The 13,327-nt window shown below is 39.2% G+C and overlaps 1 protein-coding gene across 1 annotated transcript; it reads left to right on the top strand.

Annotated features, from left to right (window-relative positions):
• The first annotated feature begins 12,680 nt into the window (after window positions 1–12,680).
• On the top strand, window positions 12,681–13,109 carry LOC140928500 (uncharacterized). Its single transcript, XM_073378259.1, has one exon. The coding sequence runs from the start codon at window positions 12,681–12,683 to the stop codon at window positions 13,107–13,109; it is 429 nt and encodes a 142-aa protein (XP_073234360.1).
• Window positions 13,110–13,327: the final 218 nt, after the last annotated feature.

Genomic DNA, 13,327 nt, shown 5'->3' with positions numbered 1-13,327 from the left:
TTTACAAGGCCCTAAAGCGTTTTGCTGACTTGCAAGGACCCATCTGTTACAACGGTGCCCAAAATAAAGGGATAAGTCTCATAGTTTATTAGATATAATCGTGTAAAGTTTGCTTATCATTTTCGCATAAATTATGACCTAAATTTGGAAACCGCTGAATTTCTCGAATTGGGTCTTTGCGATTTTGGTGAAACTCTGTTCAGCGCAAGGCACTAATGCGCACTATGCGTAGCCGAGAGATTTTCACGAAAAAATGCCGGCAACAGCAGATTTTCGACTCAGACCTCAAAGGGGCGTGCATTATAACAACGTGACATTTACTCCGATCGCCAAAAATTTTATGTTATATTGCAGATTGATCTATATGTTATCCATTCTATGTGTTAGACTTACGATGAAAGTAAAGGTGGGGATACCAGAGAGCTTCAAAGTAGGATGGTACCCCCCAAAAAAAACTGGGTCGAGTCACCTTAAAACAGAAACTTAATCTTTAAGCTTACTAGTAAAGACTTGAGGATTCTTAGAGACACTTAAATACTCATTTGTTTTCGTGAATGAAAATTGTTGTCTCTGTAAATGTTCCACCGAATTATATTTCTTTATTGATTGTTGGTAGTCTCAAAAGTGTAATTTTCATCGCTTTGCCGTTTGTTTTCAGGCTTTCATAAACATCGCTTGCAGGAGTACTCAAAATGCCGAGCGTATCAAACGCTTTTTAAGATTACACGTCGTTATAAAACCATTAAGAAAAAATAGACTCGATAAATTCTTTATCACGTTCGCAAATTTGGCACTTGTCAAAAGTTAGAACCGACTGGCCGTATAGGTGATTTTGGACATTTTTTGAACGGTTTCGCTGGTTAAAAGTCCACGCGTGCCTCGATGGTCCTGAGTATTGAATGAATGCAATTTGTCTTGAAAAATTGTGAAATACTGCATTTTGTACGAGGTCTGTATGATAAAAAAAGCGCCTCATAGTACTCTTTCTCCTCAAATGTGGTGTATAAAAATAAATAAATAAATAAATAAAAGAATGGTTTGGACGCACCCCGATTTATTGGCAAGAATTTGTAAACTTGTCGAACGCAACACACTAGGTGTTATAATAAATTTATTCACTCTAAGTCGGTCTGATAAGACCTTATATCTGAAGAGGAGATTACTTTATGGATGGTCGCGATTATAAGAATTATAAGATAGCATTTAATACTTTAAAAAAACTTGAGTCACCTGAACAGCACTTTTTCCGCCTCTCCTCATGTTCTTAAATCGAATGATCCTTGACCTGTCCACGCGTGAAGTCTTACTTTTATTTAGTATCGGGAAAAACGAAAGCGCCTTACCTATGACACCTGCGCCTACCAATTCAACAAACACCTTCTAAACAATCACAACAAAGGCCGCGAGAGAAGCTAGTTTATAATTAATTTTGTCGCGCGAGGATCGCAAGCGGAGTGCGATTATGCTCTTGTCATAAATCTTTCTTTCCATCGGTTTGGCATACGGAGTTGCCTAGCAACGATGTGGCAACCAAGTTCCAATTGACGTCATTCCGTCGACGTCGCGTCTAGGGGTATTTTTAGGTTTCCAGGCAACACTTAACGGCGGCTTGAAATTCAGCGCGAATAACGAAGAAGGCGAAAACAAGAAACCGTAGAGATAAAAGGCGGATAATATGGTTATTCATCCTCTGTGAAAAGAAACAATTTTTACTGTTGCTGAATCGTAAGCGATTCTCCTGATGTAAATGCAGAGAATTGCGAGCTGTACAACACCGCTAGAAAGAGACTTCGCGACTTTTTTTCGAGACACTTTTAATATTAAATGTCGCTTTGTCGGCCATATGTTTTTCAAATGCGAAGAAATGATTTAAAGTGCAGCTTTTACAGTCAAACCCCTAAGTATTTTCCTCGAAAATATTTATGAATTCTTGATAAATACAGCTCTACCAGCTTCAAACGGCGTCTATCGGCAGAATTTAATGGGCAAAAACGTTAAAGATAATACATTTAACGTACACAGTTAACACTTGGTGTCATGGCGCAATAGGTAAACCGATGACCTTACACTGCACGATACAGGATGAGACCACAACGGTTACAGTAAATTATCCAACTTGACTGATTACTGAGTTGCAAAATTTATTCCTTCATAGTTGATAGTCTATAAAGACTAGGTAAAAACATTCCACGATTTCCGTTATCTAATCCACAGTAACTTTATTTATTTACCTACAGAGATTTGCAAAACAACGATATCAGGGTACTCCCGTCAGGGATATTTTCAAATCTCCTTTCCTTGCAAACACTGTAAATGAATGAAGCAATATTTCATTATTCTTTTATATGACTCATCTCGAAGGGTCGTTTTGGCACCTGCGAGTTGGGGACAAAACGATGTCTTATCCAGCATACAGCGCCCGCCTCCTACTTCGTGTCATGTGGGTAAAGAAGCCGCGTTAGAGTTTTTCCTCTTGAGTTTAGTTAAACATTTTTAAAAGCAGAAAAAATACCGTTAACTTTGCTTGAAAAGTCACGGAAAAGGAGCTGTCCCTTAAATGATCAACAAAACAGTGCTAGTTGTTTAGCAACATTATGCTGCAAAACGAGTTGGAAAGTGAAGTTGTCAGTGAAGTGACATTACGGTTCAACAGCCTTATTTACCGCCGCAAGCAGAACGGAAGGTTGACGCTCCGCCTGAACGCCGAAGACCTCAATGCAGCTACAGCAGTATTCAGATTGAACATCATGTCGTTCTCACCCCAGAAGAGATCCTACTAAATCTGTCGGATGCTAAAGTATTTTCTATAGGGGAGGCAAAATGCGTATTCCGTGACGTGGTCTGGGTAAAGAGTCTGTTAACCTCACTACATTTGGGAGATACAGATTCAGGCGCATGCCCTTTAGAATAGTTCAAGATGTCTTCCAGACTAAGATGGACCAGATATTTGAAGGATGTAAAGGCGTCGTAGGAATTGCAGATGGAATTGTAGTTTCCGGGAAGATCAACGAAGAGCACGACAGCAACATGCACGCGATGCTAAAACGAATCTTAGACACCGAGCTAAAGCTAAACCCGACAATTGCTTTGTGAAACCAGAGACGATCAAATTCTATGAAGTAATGTGTGGTCAAGATGGTATCCAGCCAGACCTAATCAAAATCTCAGCTTTGAAGCAGATGCCTTCCCCTACAAATCACCAGGAACTGCAAACTACATGGCCCCAATTATTCCAAACCTAAGAACACTGACAGCTCTCGGCTGCGAGCAGTTCCACACCTACCTGTAAGGCCAAAGCTCTACCGTCTACACTGACCACAAGCTCCTTGAAAGCATCTACCTGAAACATCGCCTAGCACCTAATTCAGGTCGTATGAGTAAAGAAAGCCGCATTAGAGTTCTTTTCCAAGGTTCTCCAAGGCCCAAGGTCAGAGAATAACTAGTAAGTAAAGGGTCCTCTCTAACACGAGATGAAGCGGTGAAGATTGCTTGACTATTCAAAACATCTCAAGCACAACTGTTTTCCATGGCGGGCAGTAGCACTAACGACTGTGAGGAAACCGTTCACCTAGTTCTAAACCAAAATACGAGAAAATGACCACAGTGCAACCAACCGTAAAATTATCAACCTTCTGTAGGAACACAGATGAGCAGAAACTGCGGCCGCGCCTTTAGTTCACCTTCTAACTGCCCAGCAGGTGATCAAGTATGTCTGTCCCGCAAGAAGTCAAACCATTTTGCAGACGCCTGCATATCAAAAGCCTAAAGACAACGATTTCAGTCTGTAGGACGAGCCAGAAGCCGAGCCTCAAGCTGCTCAGGTGGGGAGACCGATCAACTTGGTGATGAAGCATTTGTATCAGTTAATTTAAGCCTGCAACAGGACACTCATAAGAACATCCTCAAGCTGGACACCGGTGCACAGGGAAACACATTCCCATTGAGGTTCTATCGTGAAATGTGCCCGCAAAACCTAGAACGTAAGGGCCAAACCACCCCCTAAATGTTTCATCTAAATTTGGGTTCTTGGTGAGATTTAAAATAACTTTGTTGATGTTGATCATCTGCTTGCGAAACTTGGTAGGTTAATATAAGGCAACATGTCAGTCATTTTGAAAGACTTGTTTGTAGAACTTGTTACCATATGACGTCATAATTAATGACGTCATATTTTTCTTAAAGTTAAAGTTTGGAAGTGTTTTAATTCTTCTACTGTTTATGATAGAGCCCGTCAAGAGAAGTTGAAAACCGAAAAAATTATGTACAAACGACAAATACTGGATGAGATATAAGATTTTGAAGTTGGGAAAATTGAGTCAATAAATGAGAGCCCCCTTCGGTAATAGACCTAAATTAGACTGCCTTTTTGTCTTAACATTTGTGCAATTGACATTGCACATTGGTTGTATTAAATGTAGAAAGTAGAAGGGAGAAGAAAATTATAAATAAAAAATTTTCTGTTATTCCTGGAACCATAAAAGCAGATTTGTGACGTAATAAAAGGACACGTGACCAATAATTACTTTGCTATATTATTGTCCTAGAGGCAAAAATGGAAAAATTAAAACCATACGATTTTTAGGGACAGTAAGAAGTCTTTTTTACCAAAATACCAGCTCAACTAGAAAGAAACTGATAAAAAACAAAAAACAAAAACAAAAACAAACAAGGACATTACTTTTACAAAGATAGTATGAGAAGCTTTAGTTCCGGGGGAACACTGATCTGTTTTTAACTCGGGAACAAAAAATCGTAGCGATGAACGGTTTTCAGTGTTTTACTCGCCTTGATACCCACTTTCAGATAAGACACTTTTGTAAAATAATAATTTAGAGTTTTACTTTACTGGTTTTTGTGACGTCATTCTTTGTGACGTCACTATATGCCATTTTGAGAAATTCTTCAGATTAAATTGAAGTGGACATCAATTTGAGCTAACACCACAAGTTAGGTTGAATAATGTTAAAAATAGCCAAAATTAGCTTTTATGAAACATTTGGGGGTGGTTTGGTCCCTACGGGAAGATGATCATGATCTCAAACCTGGTTCCTTATTACACTCAGATATTACCCTCACTGTCTACGGCGGCTCACAGATCCCGCATCGCGGTACCATAGCTATAACTTGTTCCTACAAAAGGGAAAGCACTAGAGAATCCTTCTATGTCACAGAAATTGCCGGCCCAGCCATCATAGGTCTCCAGACTTCCACTGACTTGAAGCTATCCATATGCAACTTTACTATTCACGAAAACGTGACCACACCCTGCACCAATGCAGCTTGCAAGAACAAACTCATGAAAAAGACAAACAGTACGTGATCAGTCAGTATCTAGAATGCGTCAAGGCAGTGGAAAGGTTCCAAGGCGAATACCACATAGTACTTAAACCAAGTTTACCCCAGTTGTCGATCCCACGAGGCGTGTGACAATCAGCCTGAAAGACGACATCAAAAAGGAACTAGACAAGAAATGTCATCATAGCGAAAATCGAAAAAAGTGAACTGACACAATGGTTCAACAACCTTGTTTACCGCCGCAAGTAGAACGGACGGTTGAGGCTCCACCTGAACGCCAGATTGAACACCATGTCGCTCTCACCCAAGAAGAGATCCTACTATACCTGAAGGATGCTAAAGTATTTTCTATAAGGGAGAAAAAATGTGGATACCGAAACGTGGTCCTGGGAAAAGAGTCTATTAACCTCACTACATTTGGGAGATACAGGTTCAGGCGCATGTCCAAAATGTCTTAGAGGTCTTCTAGACTAAGATGGACCAGACATTTGAAGGCAAATGGCTAGACCTTCGCGTGGCTCGAATTACCACGTAAAAATGGCGGTGCCGTCTCTAGTAGGGGACGTTAATATAGTGTCCCCAATTAGTTCTGTCGTGCTTAATACATCAATAAAGTGCTTTTTTCCCTGGTTACACAGACAGAAAAACAGTTAAATTCCTCTCTTGTAACAGGCCCCCAATGTTACGAGTTCGAATGTTTGAAGGATAATTATTCAGCACGCAGGGATGTCGGATTAACACAAGAAAGTTTAACACCAAAGGAACATGGTCTTTACAGAGCTTTAACTTGAACTTTACGTTAAGTAAAACCAAACAGCCCCTACCAATAACAATAAACTGTCACTTGAACCTCAGAAATCTTACGGCCTCCGCCAGCTTGTAAACACAGAACTTGAAAATCGACCTTCGTCACAATTAACTCATCACAGCACTCCAGCTCCTGGGAAAAAAACTTATTTCGTCAAAACAACTCGTTTGGAACTTGTATACCGTTTTACAAAAGGTTCTGAAAATACTAAACAGGCGAATATTAGTAGCTTTTCAACATATTTTATGATTTCAGTAACTGATGCAAATCTGCTGAGTCATGCCAAAAATGTAAGCATGCGAAGTGTTGACAAAACACTTCAATGTACAAGAAACTGTTCATGTTCTTAAACGAAATGATATTTGACTTGCCCACGCGTGAATTCTTTCCTATATTTAATATCTGGAAAAACGAAAGCGCCTTACCTATGGCACCTGCTCCTGTCAATTCAACAAAGGCCGCAAGCGAAGCGAGTTTACAATTTTGTCGCGCAAGGGTCGCAAGCGGAGTGCAATTCTGCTTTGGTCATCAATCTCTTTGGTATCCGGAGCTGCCTAGCAACGAAGTCGCGACTAAACTCCAATTGACGTCATTCCGTCTGACGTCGCGTCTAGTGGCATTTTTAGGTTTCCAGGCAAACCTTAACGGCGGCTTGATATTCAGCCTGAACAACGAAGAAGGCGTCAACAAGAAACCGTGGAGATGAAAGGCGGATAATATGGTTTTTACTGTTGCTGTTTTTACAATTTTTACTGTTGCTGAATCGTAAACGATCCTCCTGATGTAAAGGCAGAGAATTGCAAGCTGTACAACGCCGTCAGCAAGAGACTCCGCGACCGTTTTGCGAGACACTTTTAATATTAAATTTCGCTTTGCGGCCATATGTTTTTCAAATGCGACGAATGAGTTAAATTAAGGCTTTTTCCGTCCTGAAATAAATTTATGAATTCTTGATAAATACAGCTCTACCAGGAGCTTCAAACAGCGTCTATTGGCAGAATTTCATGGGCAAAAATGTTAAAGATAATTAATTTAACCTACACAGTTAACAAGTAAAGCGACGACCTTACACTGCACGATACAGGACGAGACCACAACGGTTACAGGAAATTAACCAACTTAACTGATTTATTCCTTCATAGTTGATAGTCTATAAAGACTAGGTAAAAACATTCCACGATTTCAGTTTATCTAATCCAGAGTAACTTTATTTATTTACCTACAGAGATTTGGGAAACAACGATATCAAGGTGCTCCCGTCAGAGATATTTTCAAATCTCCTTTCCTTGCAAACCCTGTAAGTGATCGAAGCAATATTTCGTGATATTTTCTATATGACTGATCGCAAAGGATCCGAAGACCTCTTTTAGCACAAGCGGGTTGGGGAAATAAGGATGCATTGTCCTGCATACAGCGCTCACCTCCTACATCATGTCGTATGGGTAAAGAAATCCGCATAAGATTTTTTCCCTTGAGTTGAGTTAAACGTTTTTAAAAGCAAAAAAATACAGCTCACTGCTTGAAATGTCACGGAAAAGAGGCTGTCCCTTAAAAGGGCAACAAAAAAGTGCTAGTTCTTTAGCAACATTATGCTGCAAACGTGTTGGAATTCAAAGTGATGCTGCGAGTTTTATCACCCACATTCAAGCCTGTCTTGCAATATGCCAGTTGGGTGAATACTAACTTCTGATTGGATCATTTTACACGGGAATCACGCCATACACGGAACGTGCTTCACTTGCTGCAAACGTTTGCCAAGGGTCGATAAAACGGGAAACCTTTATAGATTTTGTTGCAAAACAGTAGAACTACTCGTTAATCAATTCTTTGCAACCTGCAACAACCTCATTTTTTTACAAGACAGGTCTAATTCGTAAGTGGTTAGACGCGCATAACCGCTATTGAACTTTTTTTGCAGCAGTTAATGTTGCAAGTCAAGTTGCACATTTTTTGTTCCCCGTTTTACCGTACCTTTACACATCTGATCTGAAGAATTAAATAAAGGATGATCATCGCAGTTATATACGCAACGTATATAACTGCGATGATCATCCTTCATTTAATTCTTCACTCGGCAGTTCACATACATGATTTTCATATATTCTTAAATTCATCATCATCCTTTTACGGGTTTATAACGAACCAATTCAACGACCTGCTCCCATTTGGCTTGTTAGCTTAAGTGGTAGAGCGCTGCACCGGTATCGTAGAGGTAAAGGGTTCGAATCCCGTACAAACCTGAATTTTTCTCAGGCTTCCTTTTTGCAACTGCAAAAGTTGCGTATACAACTGCGATGATCATCCTTCATTTAATTCTTCAGTCCGCAGTTCACATATATGATTTTCATATATTCATAACTTCAAGAATAAAAGTGTTAAGACAAATTTACTTGTAGTTTTGAAGTAAAAACTCCTTCCATTTATAAAAACGGAGTGTAAACAAAAACTCAACAACAAGATATTGTTGTAGTCAACAAAATAAATTGAAGTATTACTTTATAAACAACCTACAAAAGACTTTAGACCAAAGATAGATACCAAGACTGTTTCCGGGACTTATCTGTCGCTACTGATTGTCAACTAGCAGCCTCGCGAAGACGCGAAGCTGCAAGGCGGCAGCCTAATAGAGCCGTGCGCGAAAGTTCCAAGGCAGAAAAAATTTCGAATCCATGTAACATATAGTAATTAAGGTATCTTTTATGACGTATTGCAGAACAGAAATGCATTGTTTTTGAGCGAACACGTCATACAGAATAGAGAATCCACGAGCCGTGTGCTTGTTTGTGAGTCTTGTGCTCATCCCGTCTTCAACCAATCGCCGGGTGGATTCATTTGCATCATAGCGAAGCTCCACGCGTGCGCGAAGCGCACGCGCGTAGTCAGAGCCCCATAGCTAAGAAAATCTACCCATCCCAGAAAATTTGGTAATCACGTGACCGTAGACCAAAAGACCGACGGACCGACCGTCCGTCTGCACCACAGGGAAACCAATGTTTACTCTTACACTCTGTAGCTAGTTTGGGAGCCCAGGAGAAAACTGATTGCACATCAACGTTGTGATCAATTGACAGCTGTCAAAACAGGGTATCTGCTGACCAGTGTCACGTGACCGTATCGCGGGCTCAGGTGTCGACCCATCGAGGTCGAGTATTTTTTAAGTTTTTGCTGACAAGTCACTGGTTTTCAAATGATCGCAGGCTTAACTTCTGTTTTTTTTTAAATTCATATTAAATATGTTGTGTTTATGTCACTTAACCCCGCGCTATTAAGATTTTGATTTAAAACTGACCTCGGACGGAAAAAATTTAGCCAGTTTTTTAACAATACAGGCGGTGAAGACCTTTTCTTACCATGGTCACGCGTTGGTCACGCTTTACGTCCAATTTTTATGCTCTGATTGGTCCAAATTTGACAGGTGAGTTTATGCGGAAAATTTATGCAGCATCTTAACTTTGACAGCTGAAGCTGACAGAGTTTTGTGTCAACGTGTGATGTTTTTAACTGTTTTTTTCATCGTGATGTACAAAATGAAATACAGCTGCTATCAAGAGTCTTCTATTATTCATGGCTGGTTTGTTTATTGGGTTTTGGTTGAGAAATGTGTCGCTTGTCAAGGTCGGAAATCCGATTTCGGATGGCATCGTTTTTGCTTTTCACCTTGCTTGAAGCGTAAGATGGCCTTACTTGATGGCTTTCAGGAGTTGCGTCTCGAATGGTAAGCCTGAGTTATTATTGTATTTGATGTTTGTTTCTTTTATATCTAATTTCATGACGTCGAGCGTAGTTTATGCGGGTATAAATTAGTTTATGCACGTTTGTAAGATTTGAGACAATGATGTGACCTAGTATCAGGTTTGATATAAGCTTACAGAACTTTAAAAAGTCTTTAAATATATTTTCTCACCGGAAATAGAAAGAAAACGTTCCAAAGAATATTTAGTTATAAATTTGGCCGTAGAAAGAAAACTTTGAGCGATTTTCTTGCCTCGAGTTCATCTTTGAAGAAAGCAAACACCGGGAGGCCGACTTAAAACATAAACTTAAGCTTTAAGCTCTCATTGTCTTCAGCCAATTATTTTAATGTATTTTGCCATGTAACTTTAAAAAATCATATCTCTGGTGTTATTTACAGTTCCATATCAAGCTATACCTCATTGGAAAGGGAAAAGAATACCCTTTCGAAAAAAAAATATTTCGGTCATAGGAAACCCATAATATTCCGCCACAAAAAAATTAAAAAAGCATATTTTGCATAAAAATTTTTTAAAATTTTAAAGAATGTCATTTAGCTAGGAAACTTCTTTATTTTGGGTGATATGGTAGTAAGAAATTTTTTTCATCAACATGTAAGCCAAAAAACCCGAAAATCGTTCGAAAATATGGAGCGACTAGAAATTTTCTACAAATTTTTTTCTGCACGCTGTCATGATTATGCTAATTAGATTATCATAATTAGCATAATCCTTTGGCGTCACCTCGTGACCCCATGTTTACTTCACTGAGACGCTTTGTTTCCTCGATTCCCAAAAAAATATCGAGTTAGAGACAAGCAGACATGATTTTGCTGATAGAATTCATCAAAATAAGCAAGAATTTGACAGCGAAAAGCGAAGCGAAGGCAAAACGGGAAGGAAATCGTCGCCGTTTCAAGAACATGTGGCACAGAGTCGGCGATCGGCGATTTGCATGCACAGATTCTAATTGTTTCCTAACCTCGATTTTCGCGTTTATTTTGCTTGTTATCCTCCAAAATCCTTCAGAATAGTTTGCTTGACTTGTATTTGGTTGACATTCGTCGATACAAGCTTTCATTATTCGCAAAACCGGCTCGCTAAAATTCCCCGCGACTCGCCATAAAATTCAAAATTTTTGAAAGCTCGGTGTGTGACGGTCAAAAGTCCACAGGGGCTGGAACTAGGCAGGTGATTGGCTAAATCTATTAACTTCCTGTGTGCCAAATTTGGGAGCAATCAGAAGTAACACAATTTTTTGCGAAATTTCTTTAGTCATCGGTCGTCAACCTCCGATTTCCGGCGCCTTCGTGAATGAAAATTTTTGTCTCTGTAAATGTTTCACCGAGTTATATTTCTTTTATTGATTGTTAGTAGTCTTTCATGCAAGTAGTAATAGACGAGGGGTTCTGCGCAGTGGTGGAGGTGGTGGAGTGACGTCACAATAGCTCAGGGGATTAAACTGATGAGATCATCATCTAAAAATAGAAAGGTATTCTGTCTAACAATCTAGGGAGTTGACGTCATCAAAAAAACGATGAGATCATCATCAAAATAATCATTTAATATGGTAACTGGTGAGATGACATCATCAGCTTAAATTAGAAAGGGTTTTTTGACATGCTCAGCTATTTTCTATAGTCTATGACATCATTATTTATTTATATCTTTTTAAGACCATATAAATGAAGGTTATAATAATTATTAAATATTATTCTCATCCAAAACGAAAATGGGTATTATCTAGTCTTTGATAAGAATAAAGCTTAATTATTATCGTATGATCGCGAGGGACATAGTTCCCCCCTCAAAAGAAATAATGTCTCTCAAGAAAGCATTTTGCGTCCTCCCAGGGTCAACAATTTCCAAGCTGAAAGAACTCCATTCTGAAGTATTTCTAAAAGTTAATTTGGGCAGACTCTTGGTGTTCTTGAAATTTGCAGAGAATCTGGAACTGACGCAGGAAGAATGGGGACAATTATATGCTGTTGTTTATCCCACTTTGTCAAATCTGAGAGCAGATATAAGGCGATGATGTAGGCAGTAAAATCATTTAAGACTCAAACATTGCGAAGTGATTATAGCGATGGGTTGTTGTCCACCATCTACAACGTTTGGATTTGAACGAATTTTTAACCGTATACGCTGTGTGCTAGCTTGCTGTGGTGGTAAAGTAATTGTACAAAACTCAGAGTTGTGTGATGGAGAAAAAACTAGCCAGCGTTTACCTCGACCCAAGTCACCCCGCAAGTTTCGGTGGTGTAGATGCTGTCTATAGAGCGATTAAAGAACAGGGAGAAACCGATATTTGACGAAAAGATGTTCAAGATTGGTTGAGTCAGCAAGATGTTTACACCCTCCACAAACCTGCCCGCAGACGTTACAAAAGAAGCCGCGTTATCGTTTCCGGTATAAATGCTCAATTTCTAGCAGATCTGGCGGATGTACAAAATTTGAGTCGTTACAACAAGGGATACAAATACCTTCTTACTTGCATAGACGTCTTCAGCAAGTATGCCTGGACTGTGCCTTTAAAGACTAAAACGGGTCAAGAACTAGTCAAGGCATTTCAGACGATACTGTCCTCTGGCCGTAAACCAAACAAACTACAAACGGATCAGGGGAAAGAGTTCGTAAACGGACAATTTCAGAAATTTTTACGTGATAAAAACATTCATTTTTTTACTACTAACTCGGGGTTGAAAGCGTCAGTTGTTGAGAGGTATAATCGTACGTTAAAAAATAAAATGTATCGATATTTTACTGCTAAAAACACCTTAAGATATATTGATGTGTTACCTAAACTAGTATCTTCATATAATAAAACATATCACCGAAGTATTAAGATGGCCCCTATTCAAGTAACTAAAAAGAATGAGGCTAAAGTATGGGATATCTTATACGGTGAAGATAAGCAGAAGCGTGTGCGATATAAATTTGCTGTGGGTGATCGCGTGAGGATAAGTAAAGTAAAGCGAATGTTTGAAAAATCATACCTTCCTAATTTTACAGAAGAAATTTTTACTATCTACAAACGAATGACACGTCGAGTACCTGTCTATAAAGTTAAGGATGATGCGGGGGAAATTTTAGAGGGAACCTTTTATGAACCAGAATTGCAAAAAATAGTTAAGAATGACGATGTTTATCGCGTAGAAAAAACCTTGCGTAAGAGAAAGCGAAATGGTGCAGTGGAATATCTTGTGAAATGGAAAGGTTATGAAGATCCTAAATTTAACTCTTGGGTGTCTGAAAGAGACATTTCAAAATTGTAATTAAGTTTATTTATGCTTGTGTTCAATAAAATAAAGTTAAACTGCTGAAATGGTCTTTGAGTGTTCTATTATAAAGCTCGATTTTCCCTTAGAGAAAGACCATTTGATCACTAGAAAGCATGGAAACAACACAGTTTTATCTTCATCTACCTGGTAATAGTAGCCTGGATAAGTTTCCAGACAACACACTAACCGAGTACCGAGTCGGTTTACCCCAG

This window comes from Porites lutea, chromosome 1 (genome assembly GCF_958299795.1).
Source record: "Porites lutea chromosome 1, jaPorLute2.1, whole genome shotgun sequence".
In the NCBI taxonomy this organism is placed as follows: Eukaryota; Metazoa; Cnidaria; class Anthozoa; order Scleractinia; family Poritidae; genus Porites; species Porites lutea.
The sequence above is the reverse complement of the archived record's forward strand: the minus strand, read 5'-3'. Positions and strand labels throughout refer to the sequence as shown.